At 40.8% G+C, this 23,403-nt stretch overlaps 1 protein-coding gene across 1 annotated transcript in view; it reads left to right on the top strand.

Annotated features, from left to right (window-relative positions):
- The window catches only part of EIF3E (eukaryotic translation initiation factor 3 subunit E), a 42,563-nt gene extending 19,892 nt beyond the window's left edge, over positions 1-22,671 (top strand). The window contains exons 8-13 of the mRNA XM_029063426.1: positions 9,669-9,795; positions 12,038-12,139; positions 14,068-14,177; positions 20,667-20,769; positions 21,593-21,727; positions 22,485-22,671. Coding sequence (XP_028919259.1) covers positions 9,669-9,795; positions 12,038-12,139; positions 14,068-14,177; positions 20,667-20,769; positions 21,593-21,727; positions 22,485-22,523 — 616 coding nt within the window. The 3' untranslated portion in view covers positions 22,524-22,671. The remainder of the gene's footprint in view (positions 1-9,668; positions 9,796-12,037; positions 12,140-14,067; positions 14,178-20,666; positions 20,770-21,592; positions 21,728-22,484) is intronic.
- Positions 22,672-23,403: the final 732 nt, after the last annotated feature.

The following is a 23,403-nucleotide window of genomic DNA, read 5'->3' as shown; positions in this document are numbered from 1 at the left end:
CAGGAGTCAGGGAGCTGGTTTAGTTTGATCTGGCCATGTCCCTCCTTTGGTTCTCCATTGGCTCCTAATTCCAACCAATGTACAACTCTGTCCATCCTCTACCTCTGTGTCAGCTTTCACCCCCATGGAGACCAGACATTGTTCCACTCTGGAGCCAAATCCAGCTGCAGAGGAAAGCCAAGGGAGGTGGGAGAAGTAGGACCAGCAAGATTCTCTACCTAGACACCTGACTGCACTTAATGAGGCGAAGAGGGTACCTAAGCCCACCAAAGACCTCCACCCCTTTCCTCTGGCCCCATTTGTGTGGCCAAAACACTGGCCAAAGGGGAGAAATGGACTTCGTGTCCGTGTTCAGGAAATAGTGAGGAGGAGGTGGTGTGAGAGAAAACATGTAGAGGGAATTGATTTCCCTGCAGTGACGGAATGTAATGTCTGAATGTAACGTCGGCTGGGACTGAGAGCTTCTGGGCTGTGACAGTAATTAGTGCATGATGTGTTCCCACATTTTCTGTATTGTGTTAGGTGTTTAAAGGGTTAGGCAGGATGAGATGAGAGAGTCCAACCAATCAATTCACATTTAACTTTGGTGTGAATGGTTACAACTTCTGGGATTGGGAGTGGGAGGGTCTGGAAAGATGGCTAACAACTACAGAAATTAAATCATGAGGGAACTTTTTGTTACTGAAGGAGGATTTTAGAATGAAATCATGAGCAAATGAAATATATGAAGTAAATAAGCCTGTTGGAAAGTCAGTTTTAGAACTGAGTAGACATACGGTGAAGTAATGAACATTAAATGTTTAACTGAGTGATGAAAAGCCTAAATCAGACAATTGGAACTCATCTATCGACTGCTATATGGCTGGCTCATTACACTAGATGCCTGCTACATTTTAGGAAAGATAAAAGACTGTCCTCAGCAGGAAGCTGGAAACTATTCATTCATTCATTCAATAGTATTTATTGAGCGCTTACTATGTGCAGAGCACTGTACTAAGCGCTTGGGATGAACAAGTCGGCAACAGATAGAGACAGTCCCTGCCGTTTGACGGGCTTACAGTCTAATCGGGGGAGACGGACAGACGAGAACAATGGCACTAAACAGAGTCAAGGGGAAGAACATCTCGTAAAAACAATGGCAACTAAATAGAATCAAGGCGATGTACAATTCATTAACAAAATAAATAGGGTAACGAAAATATATACAGTTGAGCGGACGGGTACAGTGCTGTGGGGATGGGAAGGGAGAGGTGGAGGAGCAGAGGGAAAAGGGGAAAATGAGGCTTTAGCTGCGGAGAGGTAAAGGGGGGATGGCAGAGGGAGTAGAGGGGGAAGAGGAGCTCAGTCTGGGAACGCCTCTTGGAGGAGGTGATTTTTAAGTAAGGTTTTGAAGAGGGAAAGAGAATCAGTTTGGCGGAGGTGAGGAGGGAGGGCGTTCCAGGACCGCGGGAGGACGTGACCCAGGGGTCGACGGCGGGATAGGCGAGACCGAGGGACGGCGAGGAGGTGGGCGGCAGAGGAGCGGAGCGTGCGGGGTGGGCGGTAGAAAGAGAGAAGGGAGGAGAGGTAGGAAGGGGCAAGGTGATGGAGAGCCTTGAAGCCTAGAGTGAGGAGTTTTTGTTTGGAGCGGAGGTCGATAGGCAACCACTGGAGTTGTTTAAGAAGGGGAGTGACATGCCCAGATCGTTTCTGCAGGAAGATGAGCCGGGCAGCGGAGTGAAGAATAGACCGGAGCGGGGCGAGAGAGGAGGAAGGGAGGTCAGAGAGAAGGCTGACACAGTAGTCTAGCCGGGATATAACGAGAGCCCGTAATAGTAAGGTAGCCGTTTGGGTGGAGAGGAAAGGGCGGATCTTGGCGATATTGTAGAGGTGAAACCGGCAGGTCTTGGTAACGGATAGGATGTGTGGGGTGAACGAGAGGGACGAGTCAAGGATGACACCGAGATTGCGGGCCTGCGGGACGGGAAGGATGGTCGTGCCATCCACGGTGATGGAGAAGTCTGGGAGCGGACCGGGCTTGGGAGGGAAGATGGGAAACTAGTAATGTGCTCTCATGTTTTAATCTTTGAACACTAAATTATGGTATTATTTGAACACTAAATTGTGCTATTATGTCTACCGTTTAGAAAGATTGAATTGAAATGGTCCGATAAACTATTATTAATAATAATAATAATGGTGATGTTTGTCAGGCACTTAACTACGTGCCATTTCCTGTGCTAGCCACTAGGGTAGATAGAGGATAATCAGATTCCACATGTGTCCCAAGCTCTCCAAAGGGCAGGGAGAAGTGATATTTAATGTTCATTTTACACACGAGAAGACCGAGGCACAGAAACATTATGACCTGCCCAAGGTTGTTAAGCGGCCAAGGCGCAGACCCCGGATTAGAACCCAGGTCCCTGACTCCTGGTCCCTTACATTTTCCATCCGGTCATGCTGCTTCGCAGACTATTGCTCTGGTTAACTGTGAAACTTTCTCAGTCACTGGCAACCATAAATGGATGACCCTTCTGGGCAGTTATTGGGGACCTGCAACCATAATGTCTGGGTCCCGTGCTCCTTGAGCCCTCTCTTGTGTTTCTAGCCCTCTAGACTATAAGCTCATTATAGGCAAGGAACATGTCTGACAACTCTCTTGTATTGTACTCTTCCCAAGCACTTAGTACAGTGTTCTGCACATATAGTAAGTGTTCTGCACACAGTACGTACTCAATAAGTAGTGTTGGTAGTGATAATACCTGGTCCAAAGGGGCACGAAGAGTGCAGGTGCAGGGCAACCCACCTGGCAGCAGTTCACTGATTGTTTCCAGGGTCACATTCCAGCCATGATAACTTGGAAATTTACCCCTGTGGCGTGGTTACTGTTGCCTGCTTTGGTGCATTTAGGACCCCAGGGAAATCCCCCTGCTTGCTCTTAGGAATTGATCACTTTATAATTTTTGTAGTAGTGGGCCAAATTTCAGATTACAGGTTTTTCTTCGCAGTCGTTTTTTTTTAGCAACTTTTCCATGGTCTTTTTTTTAAGTGCTTACTGTGTACCAGGTGCCGTGCTAAGCGATGGGGTAGATACACAATATAATCAGTCTCGACACCATCCATGTCCCACTTGGGGCTCACGGGGAGGTAACTGAGGCAATGAGGAGTTAAGTGACTTGCTCAAGGTCACACGGCAGACAAGTGGCAGTTAGAACTCAGGTCCTCTGACTCCGAGGCCCATGCTCTTTCCACTAGGCCATGCTGCTGCTTAGCAACTTGGCCTTTGAAAATGAGTGAGTTCAGTTGGACAGTTGGACTGTTCCAGATCCCAGGTAAGGTGTTTTTTTAAGAGGGTTCAATTGAATAAGGTAGGTGAGATTCTTTAAAAAGGTTCTTCAAGCTTAAACTAGGAGAGAATGTAAGCTTACCAAACTATTAGTAAAATAAGACCAGAGTTGCAGGACCCAAATATATCTCAAACCATAGTGAGTGTTCGTCCCTTATCAGTTTAATTGATTTAGGTCAAATTAAGTTTTTAAAAGACTCCTGAATGCATGGTTTGTATAATGGAAACTCTGAAACATTGTGTGCTTGTCTCCACGGTTGGGGGAAAAAATGACTATTTGTAGACCTACAGTAGGAAGGACATTAGCATAGGCTAAAATAGTAAAAGTGATCTAATCTTGCTAAATATGGAATGGGATGCCTATTATTCTGAAAGACTTAATGTTCAAAGATGAAATGTCCTCTGAATGTTGACAGCTGGCACACAGAGTGGACCTTAAGACAGCTCTAGGTAAGAGCTGCCCGGACCAGAGTTTCCAGGCTCTTCTTAGCCCATTTTGGCAAGCATTAAACATTTAGGATCTCACTTGCCTGAACCCTGAATCAAAATGAATTGTTGGGCTTCCTGCCCAGGGAAAAAGAAGGGTGACTACCAGGTGTTGTGGCTGGGTGCACAGGTCAGCCTGATGCTCACTCCACTGTACCTGTTTCATACATGGCCTTTTTTTAAGCTTCATTGAACTTCACCAAGATGTGCGTTTCACCTCATCCCTCCACCTTCTTCACCACTTCTTTGTTTTTCATTTGAAGATTAGCTACTTGGGGCAAGGGCTGTGGTTGTATTGTATTCTTCCAAGTGCTTAGTATAGTACTTTACACAAAGTAAATTCTCAATAAATACGATTGATTGAATGAATAAGTAAATGAAGATTATTCTTTGTTGGGAAGATGCAAGTGTTCACTTCCCTAGAACTGTCAATCTTACTCCTGGCTCTGGTCATGCAAGAGGAGGGCAAAGGAGGTCTAAACCTACCTGAACCTAACTGGGTTCTTTGGACACCTGACCCCTCCCCAAAAGTTTGGTCACTGGGGTTTCTAGTACCAGTTCTAGCCCATCTTTCTGCTGTTTCAGGAAGGAGGAACTGACTACCTTCCTCTCCTCAAGCAATCAGAAACAGAATTCAGTCAGTTGGATCCTAAGATTGTGCACAGTTAATTTCCTCCTGCCTTGGTGCCTTTTGCTTTCACGAAAGTACAGTGATTGCTTTGTTCGCTCTAGGCACTAAATAAGTCTGCAGTTGACAAAACTGTATGTATTTTGTGAGCACCTGCTAATCTTCCAACTTGAATCTATGAGAATTAAAAGTACTGTTGTCATGAACTCCCTAATGATAGTTTATTCTTGCAGTAAAACTGCCCAAGTCACTGCTTCAGAAGACTCATATTGCCCAAGGCAGCATTTACCTATATTTACCAAACCCAGACATCTTTGGTCATCCAGATTTAAACTAGGCCCGTCTAGAGCCTAATTGTGGAAAGGCACACGAGAGGAGAAAAAACAAATGGGCACCTCTCAACAAGAACTTTTAAACTTTAATCTTAAGGAACTCTGATAATAGGTTGGCTGTAGTAAAGCTTCTAATGGTCAGATTAATCTGTGGGTTGCTTTATTGTATATTGTGTGGATTGTCAAAAGAGCTTATGTCCTATATTTTCATTCTAAGACGCTTGTATGTAGCAGTGCTGTCTGAATTCAGGTAGAACAAATATTTTCCTTAAATATTGTTGCTCTGTATCACCTATAGTCTGATTGTTGGGTGAAAAATTTGAAATTTCACTTTAAAGCTGAGGGCACATTATTGCTTTTTTAAAGCATATTACATTGCCTGATACATAGTAAACGCTTAACAAATACCATAATTATGTAAAGGGATTGTGAGTTTTAGGTGGCTTTTTTAATCTTAAGGAGCATGTGGAAATGTTTGTCCTTGAAATGAAAACTTAGATTGACTGTGCAATTTTAAGTCACTTATATTGTACTTATTGATATCTTTGCCTCAATTTTCTATCTAAAATTGAGGTGGCTTGTGCACTTGACATATTTTAACTGTTAATTGTAAAACAATATCTGAGATACCAGATACCAAGAGTCCTTGACTAATAGTAGAAAGCTAGCACCGTCACTAAGTGTACATACCAATATGAAAGAAGATGCATTTTTAATATGCTTTGCCTAATATCTAGTTGTACAAGTGTAATATGTAAAATATGTCCATTTTGTCAATTTGGAAAAGGTTAGATAATATAAATTTCATATTACATTAGTAAGGAAGATTTTCTTGGTGTTAAATGCATATGGAGAAGAGGGCGTAAATATTTCTGTAATTGCAAGTATGGAACCCATGTAGTATGTTAGTTTTATATCCACCCCAGCCACCCAGCACTTGTGTACAGAAGCAGATTGATGTAGTCGATAGAGCATGGGCCTGGAAGTCAGAGGACCTGGGTTCTAATGCTAGCTCTGCACTTGTCTTCTGTGTGACCTTGGGCAAGTCATTTAACTTCTCTGTGTCTCATTCACTTCATCTAAAAATGGGAACTAGAATTGTGAACCTCATGTTAGACTTTTACTGTGGCTGACCTCATTAGCTTGTGTCTACCCCAATGCTTAGTATAGTGTCTGGCATAAAGTTAGTGCTTAAAAATTAGTGGTTTTTAAAAAATCTGTAATTCATTTTAATGCCTGTCTCTCCCTTTAGATTGTGAGCCCTTTGTCAGCATGCCCACTGACTGTTGTATTGTCCTCTCCCAAGTGCTTAGTACATTGCTCTGCACCCAGTAAGCACTCAATAAATACGATTATTGACTGAAGTAATAGTAGTGATTAAACCCTTATTGTGTGACAAGCACAGTACTAAGCATTGGGTTAGATACAGGATCAGTAGGTCAAATGTATTTATTGAGCACTTTCCATGTGCAGACCACTACTAAACACTTGGGAGAGTAGTGTAACCGAGTTGGTAGACATGTTTCCTGCCGACAAGAAGCTTACAGTCTAGAGTGGAGACAGGCATTAAAATAAATTATGGATATGTGCCTAAGTGCTGGGTGGCTGAGGGTGGGGTGAATAAAGTCTGCAAATCCAAGTTCAAGGGTGATGCAGAAGGGAGAAGGATATGAGGGTTTAGTTGGGGATGGCTCTTTGACAGCTTTGAAAATGGGAAGAATGGTTTTCAGATATGAAGAGGAGGGAATACCAGGCCAGAGGCAAGATGTGGGTAAGAGGTTGGTGGCGAGATAGGATCGAAGTGTGTTGGTGTTTGAGGAGCCATGCAAGAATGATGAGTTTTTGTAGGAAATCAGGGAGTACGGTAGGAGCGGGCACAGGGATTGCTTTAAAAGCCAATGATAAGGAGTGTCTGTCTGATGTGGGGAGAGTGGGCGACTAATGGAAGTTCCTGAGGAGTGGGGAAATACGAACTGAACACTTTTGTAGAAAAATGATCCGGGCAATAAAGTGAAATATGGACTGGAGTGGAGAGAGACAGAAGGCAGGGAGGTCAGCAAGGAGGCCAACATAGTAATCAAGGCAGGATAGGCTAAGTGCTGGGATTAATGTGGTAGCTTGAGTGGAGAGGAAAGGGTGGATTTCAGCATTGTTGTGAAGGTTAAAGTGACAGGATTTGGTGACAAGTTGAATATATGGATTGGATGAGAGAGAAGTCAAGGATAATGCCAAGGTCATGGGCTTGTGAGACAAGCCAGGATGGGGCTCTCTTCCGTGATGGGAAAGTCACGGGGTGGGCAAGTATTTGGTGGGAGTGTGAGGAGTTCTGTTTCAACATGTTAAATTTGAGGTATCTGCAGTACATCAGAGTAGTCCTGAAGGAAGCAGGAAGTAGGAGGCTGCAGAAGCATAATCGGGTTAGACATAGTCCGTGGTCCGGATGGGACTCTCAATATATGTTGGAGAGAGAACAGGTATACAGTCCCCATTTGCAGATGAGGAAACTGCAAATAGGCATCTGTAGAGCAGTTAAGATGTGCGGGCTGAAGATGCAGAACTGGTAGCTGAAACGCTGCTCTAGTAGTAATGGTGACTTCTGTGTGAGCAAGTGACCTCCCTGAAAGAGTGACTGTATATTGAGAAGAGAACCCAGAACTACCTCCCACTGCAGTTAAAGTAGTGCAGAGAGAAGGAGGCTGAGAAGAAATGATCATGAGGGGAAAACTGTGCCAGTAAAACCACCGCTGAAAAGAGTTTCCAGGAAGGGTTGTCCGTGCTGTCGAAGGCCACTGAAAGGTCAAGGAGGATTAGGGCAGAGTAGAGGCTGTTCAATTTTGCTATTTCATCCAGATTTCAACTATTCCATTACTGGTTGTGTGCCAGTTTGGTCTCTCTGTTGTTTCTTCCCAGCAGCTGGTGGTTTTGCAATTTTGGGGAAAGTATTATACCCTTATTCTGTCCAGTCAATGGATCGATGGTATTTATTGAGGACTTCTTGTGTGTAGAGCCCTATGCTAAGCGCTTGGGAGAGTACAATACAATAGAGTTGGTAGACAGTTCCTGATGGAGTCAATCATTCATTCGGTTGTATTTATTAAGCACTTAATGTGTGCAGAGCACTGTACTAAGCACTTGGGAGAGTACAATATAACAGTAAAAACAAATTCCCTCCCCACAAGGTGCTTTCAGTCTAGAGGGGAAAAAGATATTAACGTAAATAAATTACAGATCTGTACATGAGTGCTGTGGGGCTGGGAAGGGGTAGAAATGAAGGGAAGTCAGGGCGACACCCAAGGGACAAGAAGAAGAGGAAAGGAGGGCTTTGTCAGGGGAAGGCCCACTTTGTTCCCCAAATTCAGGATATTGGTGAATATTGCACATCAGGTGAGGAAAAGCAGGGTGACAGGGCTAAATAGGAGCTCTTGGCAAGGTCAGTGGTGGAGTAGCCATGAGAACAAGGGTGGCTGGCTATGAAGTTTTCCAGTGAATGTTGGCTTTACCCACTATGTAAGCAAATGTGTTACAAAGGGGATATTAGGAAGTTTCTGTGGTTCTAAATGACAGTTGGTAAGGACTGTCCCTCACTACAGTCTCCGGTCTGTAGCCCCAAGGAGTGAACTAAGTAGCCCCAAATTATCCACTGCCCCAATTTTCAGATTTAGCAGAAAGGCAATCCCTGCTGGTTTGGGCCAGGAAGCTGAAATTTACAGCAAGGAAGCCCTGATTGCTGATTCTCAATTAACAAAAGAAACTGGATGCAAAGGAAAGGGGGTTGACCCCTGCTTGTTCCTATGCTTCTACTTTTCCCCTGATGACCCTACATTCCCAAGCATTAGTACAGTGCTCTGCACATAGTAAGTGCTCATTAATTGATTGGCCTTTGGGAATTACAATGCACTACCTACCGATGGGAAACATAGGACAAGTACCTGAGTCTGGACTTTTGTTTGTGTGTGTGAGTGGGTGTGCTCATCTTCATGAATATTGGAGGAATTTGGCTCCTGTTCCTCTATGCCACTGAATATTTTATACCAACTTGATCTTACTTGTAGACTGTAAGCTCATTATGGGCCTGGAACGTGTTGTACTCTCCCAAGCACTTAGTACCATGCCCTGTGCATAGTAAGTACTCAAATGCAATTAATTGATTTAGAATTAAAAGAGCCAGTTGTAAGCTCCTTGTGGATAAGCTTTGTGTCTTTTAAACCTATTGTATCATATTCTTCCACGTATTTACTATGTTGCTCTGTACACAGTGGGCACTCAACAGATAAAGGGATGAATAGTTTCTTGATGTAGTAATTCTGAATTGAAAGAAGACAGTTATGTTGCAAGAATAAATCTCTTCTAGAAACTAACATTCCCAGTTTAGATATTAGGATAGTTCCCGAATATTGAAGAAGTTGGCCAAAATTACCTCCTTTCATCTGTCTCCATTAATGGGGGACACAACCCTGTAGATTTACAATTTAGTAGTGTTTAATGAGTATGGATCAGTGACGCCGTGGTATTACTGCTGGCATTTAGAACTTAGAGCTGGAGCAGATTAAATGTGATGCTAAGGTGAAGGCCCCTGTGTTGGTGTTTTCTTGGAATAGACCGAGTGCCAAGAAGTCAAGGATGCCACATGGATTGCTGCTCCTGCCCTTCCAACACTAACAGACCACCCCCTATTGATAATGATGATGGTGATGTGTTTTGTGTGATTTTGGGTGGTTTGGTGAGAGAACGACAAATATTCAAACTTTGTATCTTTGAAATCTCAACAGACTTAAATGGTAGTACTTCACCATGTTCAAACTTATTGTGTTCCTCTTTGTCTTCTGGTTGGAATCTCTGTTTTTAGGAATCTTTGGAAAGGTACAGGAGGTGTTAATGTTCCTTGGTTTCCTTTTAGGTACCTTAATGCAATTCAGACTATGTGCCCTCATATCCTTCGCTATCTGACTACAGCCGTCATAACAAACAAAGACGTTAGAAAACGCAGACAAGTACTGAAAGATCTTGTCAAGGTTATCCAGCAGGTAAGAATTTTAAAACTAGACTGATTAAAAATAATGGAAATTTTAAAACTGTAAAATCTCCTCCAAAACTTTTTTTTTGGCTAAATTGTGTGTTCTGTGCTGTCCTTCCTGATTAAATACTAACACATATATATGGATGTCGTGACTCAGTGGAAAGAGTCTGGGCTTCGGAGTCAGAGGTCATGGGTTCGACTCCCGGCTCTGCCACTTGTCAGCTGTGTGACTATGGGCAAGTCGCTTAACTTCTCTGTGCCTCAGTTACCTCATCTGTAAAATGGGGGTTAACTGTGAGCCTCACATGGGACAACCTGATTACCCTGTATCTACCCCAGCGCTTAGAACAGTGCTCTGCACAATAGTAAGTGCTTAACAAATACCAACATTATTTTATATATATATACACACACCCACACTTATATGCTTGAAACAGGAGAGTATAAATCCAGGGAACAATGAAGCAGCATGGCCTAATGGAAAGAGTACGGATTAGGAGTCAGAGAAATCCCTACTGTGTGACTTGGGCAATTCACTTAACTTCTGTACCTCTGTTTCTCACTTGCAAAGGGGGGAGTCAGTACCTGTTCTCCCTCGTACTTAGATGAGCTCCATGTTGGACAGGGACTTTGTCCAGTCTGATTAACATGATCTCCCCCAGTCCTTAGAACAATGTTTGACACTTCCTAAGCACTTATTATTGTTTTGATTAGGCATATTTCTGTTTTCTTCTCCAAGTTCCAAAGTGCCATAATGCTACCCCTTGACTCTATTTATTGCCATTGTTCTTGTCTGTCCGTCTCCCCCAATTAGACTGTAAGCCCGTCAAATGGCAGGGACTGTCTCTATCTGCTGCCGACTTGTTCATTCCAAGCGCTTAGTACAGTGCTCTGCACATAGTAAGCGCTCAATAAATATTATTGAATGAATGAATAAATGTGTGCACTTTGATTAGCGGAAGTTGTCATTTTTTGAGCAGCAGTGTAGGTTTCTTCACTCTTATCAAATGGAATGTGGATCCATCGGAATTAAACAGCACTGGTGGTTGAACCAAGTCTCTCCAGTTTTCATATACATAGTTACATTTCTCTACTGTACAACAGTATTTGTTGGTCCATAATGTTCCCGAATCTCCTAGCTCATTAGGGTAACACCGCCAAGGATGGGGGTATGTGCCAAGCAGGGAGATGCTGGCTGAATATGTCGAACCACATCTTGGCCCAAGTTTGCTTCCTTGGACTAGCACAGGAGTTGACAAGTTCAGCCCCAGGGTCTAATTTCACTAATATTTATGCTTCAGAACCTGCATGACATGCAGAGTCTTTGCTGAGTTACCCAAACCTGGTTGGTAGCAGTGTGCCTAAGAAGTCCTATTCTGTCCGTCCCTGTAAAATTTGTATATTTCATTTATCAGAAAGAGATAATTTGATAACGTAAGTAATCATAATGATGTTCACTTCGAATAGATTGCCTTCCACTCTACTGTAAGCTCCTTGTGGGCAGGGAAACTGACTACCATCTCTGTTGTATTGTACTCTCCCAAGTACTCTGCATAATGCAATTGCTTTACGGACAGTAAGTGGTCAATAAATACCATTGATCAACTAATGCTACATTGATTTTTCAATTGGGGTTTATTATTAACCTGTGAATTTACCTCTGTTTAGAGATTCATAAGGAACAAGGTTTCATGATATTGAAAATGACAATTAAATCCTGGCTACCACTACTTCAGAAGGCACTTCTTTTAAAAAAAAAAATCAATTTGTAAGTGTGACTCTAAATACAAAAAATCACATCATGCCCATTCTTTGTGATTTGGATGTAATGAAGACTAATTTCAGAGCAAAAGTTGTCACGAAGACCTATCTAACCTACTATAATTTAATATAATCTGATTTATTTTCACACACTTCCTCAGTACAGGTGCCAGGGAATACATACTTTCAATGAGAACACTTCAGAGAAACTGCCAAACCAAGGGTTTGATGTTGGTGATGGGCCCCCTGTTCCTTGGAAAACTGCAAACACATAAGGAAAGGGGAACAGCATTCTGACTCTGCCTTCCCCTACGACTCCCAGACAATGCTTAACAGACTACTCTCAGATAGATTTATCCAAGTTGGGATAGTTGGGATAACTTTTCATTGAGATAAGTTCCGTTTCACTTCTTGCATGTACGATTTAATGTATACATACTAAGTTATATGACACAAGATTTGATAATGCCAATGCTTTATTTTTGCAGGAGTCATACACTTACAAAGATCCCATTACAGAGTTCGTCGAATGCCTGTATGTTAACTTTGACTTTGATGGCGCCCAAAAAAAATTGAGGGAGTGTGAATCGGTAAGTCTCAAACACAGCTTACCCTTGCGATGGCTAACTTGCTAAATTTTTTAATATGTCTTTCTTTGGTTGTTAACTAAAGCAGCAATGGCCAAGTAACCCCCATACTGTTCCACTTTGACCAGGTAGATTGGCTGGTGTGCATTTTGAAATGGTCGCTCTGGAAATCTGTGAACTAACTGCATAACACAAAGCATGAAGACAATAAAGACTAATGCTTTAATGAAAAGTAGCTCCGAGATGATTGTAGTTAAATTTCATTTTAAAATATGGACTATTGAAAGAATAATTCTCCCATTACAACTGCCCACCCCACCATGCTGTCTTTTAATTCTTACATTCTGCCTGTCACTAACTACTGCTGCTGTATCAGCTAGGTACTTCCTCTCAAATCCTGTAGATCACAGCTCTTCCCATATCGAAAATCTGAAAGCCTATATCCTTTATCCTATATCCAGGAGGCAATCCCCAATTACAGTTCACATTCCCATGTTGGATCCCTGTGTTTCCCAACAAGCACACATGTATTTATATTCCTCAATTTATGCACTGAAGCACTTGATAGTCATGTCACCCCCTTATGTATATAGCTGTTTGATCTGCTATTTCCATCTCTAATTATTGAAATGTCTGCCACCTGCGGTAGATAAACTCATTGTTTACCACTTCCATTGCATTGTACTTCCTCAAACATTTAGTATAGTGCCCTGCACAGAGAAAGAACTCAATATATGCTATTGATTGGTTGGTTACACTCATTTCCAACTACTCTTTATTATTCCTATTCATTTATCTGTGTTGCCTGGCATACTCTCAACAACCATAGTGCCTTGTGAGTGGCCTCTGCCTGTCAGTTTTCCGTTAGATTGTAAACTCTTAGAGGGCAAAGATCGTGTCTCTTGATTGTATTTTCCAATATGGTTACCAGCCACAGCTCCTTAAATACTATCATTAATTTAATACTTTTATTCTTTGGTGTTTCGCTCCAGCTATCTCAGCCAAATTCAGTGCAAGAGAATCTTGAGCCAACACTTTATTCTGTTTTGAAGTCTTGTATGTTTTGAATGATAAATTTAAGCTATTTCCATGTATTCATGTTTTGAGGCAACAGAGCTCCTTCTGAATTTGATAAATTTGCCTCCCTTCACCACCAAGAATGTAAGTGCATGCTAGGTTCTGGCTTGGTTGGCTGATTTTTTTTTTTCTATGTTCGTTCTTCACCTAATTTCACCCCACATCATGGACACTACCTAAAACTAAATATACAGATTCTGGTGTATGCATTTTAAAAGTGTGACTTCAAATTAAAGTAGCTGAGTCTTTTCCTGAACAAGATTAGACCAACGAAAGGAGGAAGTTTTCAAATCTTTTTGCTACTCAGTGTTCCAGTGACATAGAAAAATGGTGCTGGGCTCAGTATTAGAAGAACCTGTTAAAGATTTCATGTAATTTGCCAGGATTTGGAAATAGAGATTATCAAAGGATATTACTGGAAAACTTGTTGTGCTCTAGTGGAAGTGCAAATATATGCTTTCTGACTCATCTCCTTTTGTGCTAAGGGAGACGAGCAGTAAATGAACTAGGTATGGAATGGAATGACTTGAGGGGATTTCCACGTATGTAAAATTATTTTTCAACGTTGCTCCCATGGTGTGTTTAAATGTTAATTGCAATGGATGATATAGGACAATTGATCGAGTAGTGCCTTCTAGCACTGGCTTCCCTTCTTTTACTGCAGTGCTAATGATTTAAATGGAGGGTTGAAGTTGGTTGTAGATGGAGTGTATAAAATTGCCTAGTCATTTTAGCCTGAATGCAGATTTTTTATGACTTAAATGTGGAAAAAGCTAAACTGTGGTAATGGATACAGAATAAAAGTACTGTTCTAAAAACTTCCTGTTAAGTTATTCTTTGTCACTTTTCTTTAGGTCCTCGTGAATGACTTTTTCTTGGTAGCTTGCCTTGAAGATTTCATCGAGAATGCTCGACTCTTCATATTTGAGACTTTCTGTCGTATTCACCAATGTATCAGCATTAGGTAGGCACATTTTGACTGCATTTGCTCCGCATAAAGTTAATATATAATTATTTTAATTGGTGTCAAGCGTACGCTTAACATTTTATGATTTCCAAATTCAACTTTGCTATTGACTAGGGAAAATTACCAAGAAGTTTTATAGTGCTGCTACTAATGGTCACAAGTTCTACTTTCTGTTTTTCAAACTTTATGCTGTTGTAGATTTGAGTGAAATATATTCTTCACTTGACGGTGGCTACTGCAGTGGAAATTCACAGCTATGTTATGGTATAACTCTTCATAAAGAGTGGCAATAGGATCCAATGATTTTTAGGTCAATGGCTGCTGGAGGTTATTACGGGAGGCTTCATGTTTTCATGACTATCTCAAAAAGATTGTAATTAGAAATAATATTAAGGACCTCTACATCACTTTGGGTCAAGGAAAAGTGATTCCTTCTTCAGTCCCCTAGTCATTTCAGGTGTTTGATATATGCAGTTTGATAAAATTCTCCAGTAGTTAAAATTAAGTAGGAATTTATTTTATGTTACATTATTAGATTTTAAAATAAATTTATCATTTATTGAATGCTTACTTTGTAGGTCACTGTGCTAACACTTGCGAGAGTACAGTATACCAGTTTTACTAGACATTCTCTCCCTACAAGTAGTTTACAGTCTAGAGGGAACATGTGTCTACAAGTAGTTTACAGTCTCGAAGGAACGTGTGTTATTCATTTTATACCCTATAGACTTTTAGGACAACTTGCCATTTAGCTTACAAATATGTGCATTGCCAGAAAACATTACTTTTGTTTGGCGGGATGTTATTAAATTTGCTGTGGGTTAGTAGTTTATCAGACATGGTGTGCTTGCAATTTAAAAGCTGTTTTAAAATAACATTTGGTCTGGTTTTTTTTTCTATTGCAAGTAAGTCAAAGCACAAGGGTGATATTTTAAATGTTTATCATACACATGTTTGAATATAGAGTTGTGTAATTTTCCTGAAGGCAGTTCATTTTTCCCTTAAAACATGACCTAGAGTTGCTAACAGCTGCTGTATTTCTGAAAGTTAACTCATTACATTTTGCCCATTTGATGGAACTGGTGTTAAAATAGTAGGTCTTTTCAATATTTACTTTAATGGCACTTGTCAAGCACTTACTGTTTACCAGATACTGTACTAAGACCTGGTGTAGATACAAGATAATCAGGTTGGACACCATCCTTGCCCCACAAGAAGCTTGCTGTCTAAATTGGAGGGAGAATTCAATCCCTATTTTACAGATGAGGTAACTGAGGCACAGAGAAGTTAAATGACTTGCCCAAGATCACCCAGCAGACAGGAAGCAGGTATTTTTTTTTGTGATCACAGTTTGAAGTACTTGATGTTTCTGAGTTTTTAAGTAGTTTCCAGATTAAGATGTCACAATTTTATGCGCTACATTTAAAAATTTAGCTCTTTAGGTGTATTTTAAGTGTTTTCCTAAGCCCTGTGGAAAGAGCATAAGATTCCCAGTGGCAGTCATTGCCATTAGCCTGCTTTGCAACCTTAAGCAAATCACTCTACTCCTGCCTCAGTTTTTTATCTGTAAAATGGGAATAAAATATTTGCTCTGCCCACCTCTTAGAATGTGAGCCCCACGTGTGATAGAGACTATATCTGATCTCATCATCTTGTATCTACTCTAGTTCTTAATCCATAGTAAACACGTAAGTAAATACCACCATTATCATTCCTACATGCAGAAGCAGCTTTTCACTGAGCCTTTACAGTAAGCAATAGCCCAATTGAAGACTGTAGTATTTCTTGAATTGTGTGAATAACTGGACCCTAAACTCGTTGTGGGCAAGGAATGGGTCTTCTGGCTGTGTTTTATTTCTCCTCCAGGAGGCCTTCCGAGACTGAGCCCCCCTTTCCCTCGCTCCTCCTCCCCTCCTTCCCCACCTTCTGCTCTTCCCCCCTTCCCCTCCCCTCAGCACTGTGCTCATTTGTATATATTATTTATTACCCTATTTTGTAAATGAGATGTACATCCCCTTGCTTCTATTTATCATGATGGTGTTGTCTTGTTTTTGTTTTGTTCTGTTTTGCTCTGCTGTCTCCCCGTTTAGGCTGTGAGCCCGTCACTGAGCAGAAATTGTCTCTATCTGTTGCCGAATTGTACATTCCAAGCACTTAGTACAGTATAAGCACTTAGCACATAGTAATGAATGAAATACTTTCCCAACCACATAAAACAGTGCTCTGCATACAATAATTGCTCAATAAATATGATTGATTGACTGAATAACTTACATTGGTGCTCCATAAAATACAGTCTTGAGCCAGTCAGTAATGCTGTCTTTATAAACCAAAATGTTAAATGGCCAATCAAAGGTCAACGTATTTTATAAGTAATTTTAGCAAGTGTGATACCAATAAAGCAGACACATAATAGATTCCTTCCAAACCAGTATATTTTTGAAAATTGCTGACTTAAAAAAGTGTCATTTCACAAAACGTTCTGTCTCCCTAATTAATTTTGAAAAGTCTGCCAAATGAGTTCCATTAATCTTAATTTTAAACAGCAGTTTCCCAAATTTCTTCTCTTCAGTGATTTAAATTTTTCTTGTTCCCAAATCACATATTTACTATTCTGCGGGGATATGAAGAAATGTATAATGTTAAATAGAACAGTTTATGTAAAATTCAGAAAATCTCTTTATGACAGCTTTAATAACAGAAGTTTCCACATAATTCTCTTCAATTCATTTTATTGAATGCACGTCTTAAATATCCTCCATATGTAGCACATCCGTATTATGAAGCTGCCCGTCCAGATGATCCCTTTCGCTTTTATATTAAAAATCTCTTCATTCCAAAAGACCAGAGTAAAGTATGGACCAGAGAGGGGAGGGGCAGGAGGGAGGGAGGTCAGCAAGAAGGATGTTGCAGTAATCAAGGTGGGATCAGATAAGTGCTTCAGGTCAGTGAGTTAGCAGTTTGCATGGAGTGGAATGAGTGATTCTAGTGGTGTTAACCTGTATTTAATTAACCTTCATTTCACTTACAAACCCAGTGCAATATGTTGTTCGAAACACTTGTCATACCCTGTCACTGCTGCTACATTAACTTCCTTGCCTCATATCTCTTCCCCTCTCCAGTCCATATTTCACTCTGCTGCAAAAATTGTTTTTCGATAGATTGTTTTTCAAAATAAACACACTGCATATGTTTCTCATTGTTCAGAAACCTCCTATGGTTACCTGTCCATGTCTGCATCAAATAGAATTCCTTATCATCTTTCTAAGACACTCAATCAGCTCTCCCTTTCCTACCTCTCTCGCTTCTCTCCCCATACACTTCCCTCCTCTAAAGCCAACCCACTTACCGTCTTAATCTTGTCTCTTGCCATCGGTCACTTCTATATCTCCCTGGTTGTGCTGAAAACAGAGAGCATTGATTATTTTACTTTTCAGAACCATCTGAGGGAAAAGTAGATCCAGAAAGGTTGTCCTTCTGGGTGTGTTACCTAAGCTCAAGCACTGGCACCAGCATTTGTCTGCTGCGTGAACTTAGGCAAGTCACTTATGTTTTAGGCACCTCGGTTTCCTTATTTGGAAAATGGGGAGAAAATACCCGTTCCCATTCCCTCATAAACTGTGAGCTCTTTGTGGGGCTGGGGTTGTGTCCTATTTGACTATCTTGTATCTACCCTAGCACTTTGCATAGTGTTTGATCCATTGTAAAGCACTTAATGAATGGCTTTACATTTTTCTCCATTCCCACCAGTCGAGTGAAACATAGAGACCGTGAAGAATAAATTGACAAAGTACTAGTTTTGCTAAATGTGAGTAAATAATTTGAGGTTTCTTTTAGGAATGGGAAAGAAAGGGGTCATTTCTGAAATTTCATGTCTCTTTTAGGTCAAAATAAAGAATACTGCCTTCAGGTTTTACAATCTAGTTGGGGATGCAGGCACTGAAAAACGTTTCAGATAGAAGGAAGGGGGTATATACATGAGCAGCATGGCCTAATAAAGCACAGGCACAGGAGACCGAACGACCTGGGTTATAATCCTGGCTCCACCACTTGTCTGCTGTCTGACTTTGAGCAAGTCAGTTCACTTCTCTGTCCTTCAGTTCTGTCATCTGTAAAATGGAGGTTAATGCTGCGATCATTTGAGACATGGACTGTGTGTCGAACCTGATTAGCTTGTATCTACCCCAGTGCTTAGAACAGTGCCTGGCACTTACTAAGTGCTTAACAAGTACCATAAAAAAGAGTTCTTAGGAGAAGCAGCGTGGTTCAGTGGAAAGAGCCCGAGCTTGGGAGTCAGAGGTCATGGGTTCTAATCCCAGTTCTGCCACTCATCAGCTGTGTGACTTTGGGCAAGTCACTTAACTTCTGAGCCTTGGTTGCCTCATCTTTAAAATGGGGATTAACACTGTGAGCCCCACATGGGACACCTTATTATCCCCTACATGCTTAGAACATAGTAAGCGCTTAACAAATACCATCATTATTATTATTATTATTATTATTATTATTATTATTATTATATAGATGTTACAGGAGGTTGCAAGGTATACAAGAGCTGAGCTGATACAGAAGTACTGAAGGAGAAGTAGTGTGGCGTAGTGGCTAGAGCATGGGCCTGGGCATCAGGTCATGGGTTCTAGTTCTGACTGCCACTGGTCTTCTGTGTGACCTTGGGCAAGTCTCTTCTCTTTTCTGGACCTCAGTTATCTCATGTGTAAAATGGCGCCTGACACTGTGACCCCACATGGGACAGGGACTGTGTCTGACCCTATTTGCTTCTATCCATCCCAGCGCTTAGTAAAGTGCCTGGCACTTAGTGCTTAACAAATACCATAATTATTATTGAGGCACCATGGCTTAGTGGAAAGAACAAGGGTCTGAGGGTCCAGAGACTTGAGTTGTATACTAGGTGAAAGCACAGGTTTGGATGTTGATAGATTACATCTCCAAAATAAGGTGCTCAGTTTGTACTTGGTTTTGGATTTTTTTTCTTTCACTTTTTTCTTTACAGGACTGGTATTGTTGGATGAGAAATAAAAGAATTACGTGAAAGGTGTTGTCTTCATAGGGAAGACTGTAATGGAACAATTTGAGTTATGAAATGGGGTTTTAATAGGTTTTGTACTGAGTAAACTTTAGAAAGGATGCAACATACAAAAAGACCCAGAAAATCACCAGACTCTAACTTAAAAAAAAAAAAGTCAGGAAAAGAACACATGAGTTCAGGGCCAGAGGAGGGCAGCAACAGAGAGAAAGATCATTAGAGGAAAATTTAGAGGAAACAAAAATGGTGAGAGAATGAGAAATATGTTGCATGCTTTACCCAAGCAAAGATTCATTCATTGTCGAATTTGTTGAGCGCTTACTGTGTGCAGAGCACTGGACTAAGATTGATTTTCTCCTAGTAACATAAGCAATGTCATATGTGGTGTTCTGTCACCATTTTTAGAAAATAGATAAAATGTATTCTTTGTAATAAAATTATGTAGGTTATCCTCCAGTTATTGGGTGTTTAATTTATAATGTATGTAAGTGGTATATTAGGAAACTGATCTGTTTACTTTTCAAATGGAAATTGAAGTCAGACTAGCAACAAGCTGATTAAATGGGACAGTTCATGTTCTTCAGAGGAGGTCGACGTATCCAGAGGTGTGATGGGCTTGTGGAGTTCTTGTGGCGTAGAGCATCAGTGTGTTGCAAATGGATAGCTGTGGCAGGGCTGCTGCTAGCTTCGCCACAGCGTCATCCTCCTCCAGACTGTGAGCTCGTCATGAGCAGGGAACTTGTCTACAAACAGTTTTTTGTGCTATTCCAAGCTCTTAGTACACTGCTCTGCACACAGTAAATACCATTGATGATGGCAGAGAGAATATTGAACTTTCTGCTTAAAGCTTGACGGGTTTTCATGATAGTATCAGAACAAAACATCACCTGCATTAATAAACTGAGTAAGATTTAGAGACAGACTTTTTTTGAAAAAATTTCCAGTTCTGTTCTTGGGTCAGTATTTTCTGGTTTTCTAGATTTCAATTTGAGATTTGAGATTGTCATTCAAATGTTGCCTTTTGCCTGCTTTACACATTTTAGAGAACTTGTCATGACCAACACTGCAAATTAGGGTGGTCTGGCCTCAAAAATGAAGAAATGCCTTGATGATGGTCATGTGTGGTGATGTTGCTGGTAGGATACCATAATTTGTGTATTAACTTTTTTTCTTTTAAAATATGAACAGAATTTCATATGATGAGGAAATAATTTTTTTAGTTCACTATGTACATTCCAAATATAAAAATAGTCTAAGAGTAGTGATGTAAATAAGTAGCTCTTTCCTTTGCATATAGTCCTGAAACAGTTACGTAGGACAAAACATTAACAAGACACAGTGTTTAGCCTTACATGTCATGCTACTTTGTTCTAGCAACAGAGAAGAGATAACATAACTATTTGTGCCCAGGTAACATTTCTAGTACTTCTTTGTCTCTTTAGTATGTTGGCAGATAAGCTGAACATGACCCCGGAAGAAGCTGAGAGGTGGATAGTAAATCTGATCCGAAATGCAAGGCTTGATGCCAAGATAGATTCCAAATTAGTAAGTATTACACCACCATGGAAGGGAGTACCTGCCTTGTAGTTATTGACTTTCACCTCCACGTTCATTTGACAGCTGCCCTCTTTCTGACCCACTAATATTAAGGCGTTCAGAGATTTTTTGCATCACAAACCAACTCCGGAGGAGCAGTTAGTTCAGTAATTCGTCCTATTGAGTTCTATGTGGGTGGCAGAAGATTTTCTTAATATGTGAGTAACAGAAAGGGTCAATCTTCTTCTAGCTAGAAAGGTGGGGCAGTTTTCCTTTTCTCTCCCCCTTTTCTTTTTTCTCACTAAATCTTTCCATCATCCCTCAGAGATTCCTCAGATCTCGGACTGGTTTAGCCATTGTTTTTTGTCTAAGTACCTGCTTATGTAATAATCATGCTTGTTAAGCATTTCCTAAGTGCTGGGCACTGTACTAAGCGCTGAGCCAGATACACGATATTTAGCTCGAACACAGTTCCTGCCCCACATTGGACTCACAGTTCCTCTTTATACCTCTGTGCTCTTCTACTTTCACTGGTCTTAGCTTCACTGGTGCTGTTCCTTAATTCCTCCTCTCCCTTACCTTTTTGCAGCCTGCTGTCCCTAGTTTTATGCATCTGGAAAACCATAGCCACATACCCACATCTTTTTATAGATATGGTTTGCAAGAGGGCAGAAATCACATAGTTGCTCCAAACATTCTTCAGCCATTATCCCAGATAGACCCTGAGCCAGTGGATCATTGACCTGACCCAGTAATTCATTCATTGATTCCGTATGATTTTCCCAGTTCATGTATTTATTATAAGAATACTTTTCATTATGTTTTATTTCAGGGCCATGTGGTCATGGGTAACAACGCAGTCTCACCTTATCAGCAAGTAATTGAAAAGACCAAAAGCCTTTCTTTTCGCAGCCAGATGTTGGCCATGAACATTGAGAAAAAGCTTAATCAGAATAGTAGGTCGGAGGTAAGCATCAGGCGCTGTGGTTTCTAATTTCAGTTTTTGCTTTAGTACTGAGAACTGTATAACTCAGTTGTCAAAGAAGTTTTTTTCAGAAATAAAGAAAACCTGGCTGTCAGGTGTGCTGCAGAATTTGTAGTAGGGAAGCAGGAGCACCCAATCTGGAAGGCCCACTAATATTTCAGGGTGACGTTCACAGAAAACTACTTCCAGGAGCCCTGCATCCTTCATCGGCCTCACTGACGATGATGATGATGATCATTTGTGGCATTTGTTAAAGCACTTATGTGTCAAGGAGCATTTTAAGTGCTGGGGTAGACACAAGATAATTGGGTTGGACACAGTACCTGTTCCACCCAATCAGTGGTATTTATTGGTCTCTTACTGTGAGCAGAGCACTGTATTAAGTCCTTGGGGAAAGCACAGTTCAGGGGACTTGTTAGATGTGGTCTCTGCCCCTAAGGACCTTATAGTCTACAGGGGGACACAGATTTTAAAATAGATTACAGATAGGGGAAATAGAGTCTACTCATGTGCTGTGGGCTGGGGTATCAGAGTGCTTAAGGGATACTTAAGCATAATGACAAATCATTGTGGATTTACTAACATGATGGGGTGAGGTAGTTTGATTTGGTGTGCTCTCAGGGCAAGCATCGATGTTACTTTTTTATAAACTCATTCATACTATTCTCTATTGGTAAATTTTACAGATAAGGGAAAACAGTTCCTCATTTTAAGTCTCCTTTGCTCTGTGTTGTTTCAGGCTCCTAACTGGGCTACTCAAGACTCCGGATTCTACTAAATCCTTCGAGCCCTTTGAAAAGAAAGACTTCATTCGAGATTAATTTTTCATTTAATTTACCCGCCATATAAATGATCATGTTTTCCAAAGCAAGCTAAAATATTTGAAGATGTAAGAATTTGAATAAAATTGGCTACATTTCATTATACTCCTCCTTTTTGTATTTTTTTAAGTCAGCTATTCACTGGCTGCAGTGGGGGTATTGGGTATTAAATTTAGCAAATGTCACTTGGATGTCATGGTCCTGTTAATTTGGGATTCTTAATGTTTAGGAGTTAAAAATTTTCAGTGCACAAAAAGCACTCAAGGACTGTTTTACACTGTTTGCTGTCACATTCCTGCCGAGGAGAAGGCAACATACCCTGGTGGGAAAAAAACATGGAGATCTAGATCTGGATCTGCCACTTACCTGCTCTGTAAAATTGGGCAAGTTATTGAACTTTTCTGAGCCTCAATTTCCTTATCTATAAAATGATTACAAAGTACTCATTCTCTCTCTCTCCTTCTTAGTCTGTCAATCTTCTGTGGGACAGAAACAGTGTCCTACCTTATCTTGTTTTTACCCTAGCGCTGGCATAGTGTCTGGCACATAGGAAGTGTTTAATAGATATCATTGTCATTAGCACTTAAAAATTGAATCAAGATACAGACCAAAATACAGAAGGCCATGGTACTGTCCAACCTTCTTACTTGCTGTGGGATTTGAATCCACCGCAGTTGCCACAGAGGTCTCTCACACTACATATGAAGTGGCAAAATAGGATTACAATGAGACCAAAAAGCACAGGATTGGGATTTGGGTGATCCTGATAGATTGGGTAAATGAGATGTCAGCAGGATACCATACAACTTATCCAAGGTGAGTTTTTAATGGGAGTAA

Source organism: Ornithorhynchus anatinus, chromosome 4, assembly GCF_004115215.2.
Source record: "Ornithorhynchus anatinus isolate Pmale09 chromosome 4, mOrnAna1.pri.v4, whole genome shotgun sequence".
Classification (NCBI taxonomy): domain Eukaryota; kingdom Metazoa; phylum Chordata; class Mammalia; order Monotremata; family Ornithorhynchidae; genus Ornithorhynchus; species Ornithorhynchus anatinus.
This window is presented reverse-complemented; position numbering and strand designations above follow the sequence as displayed.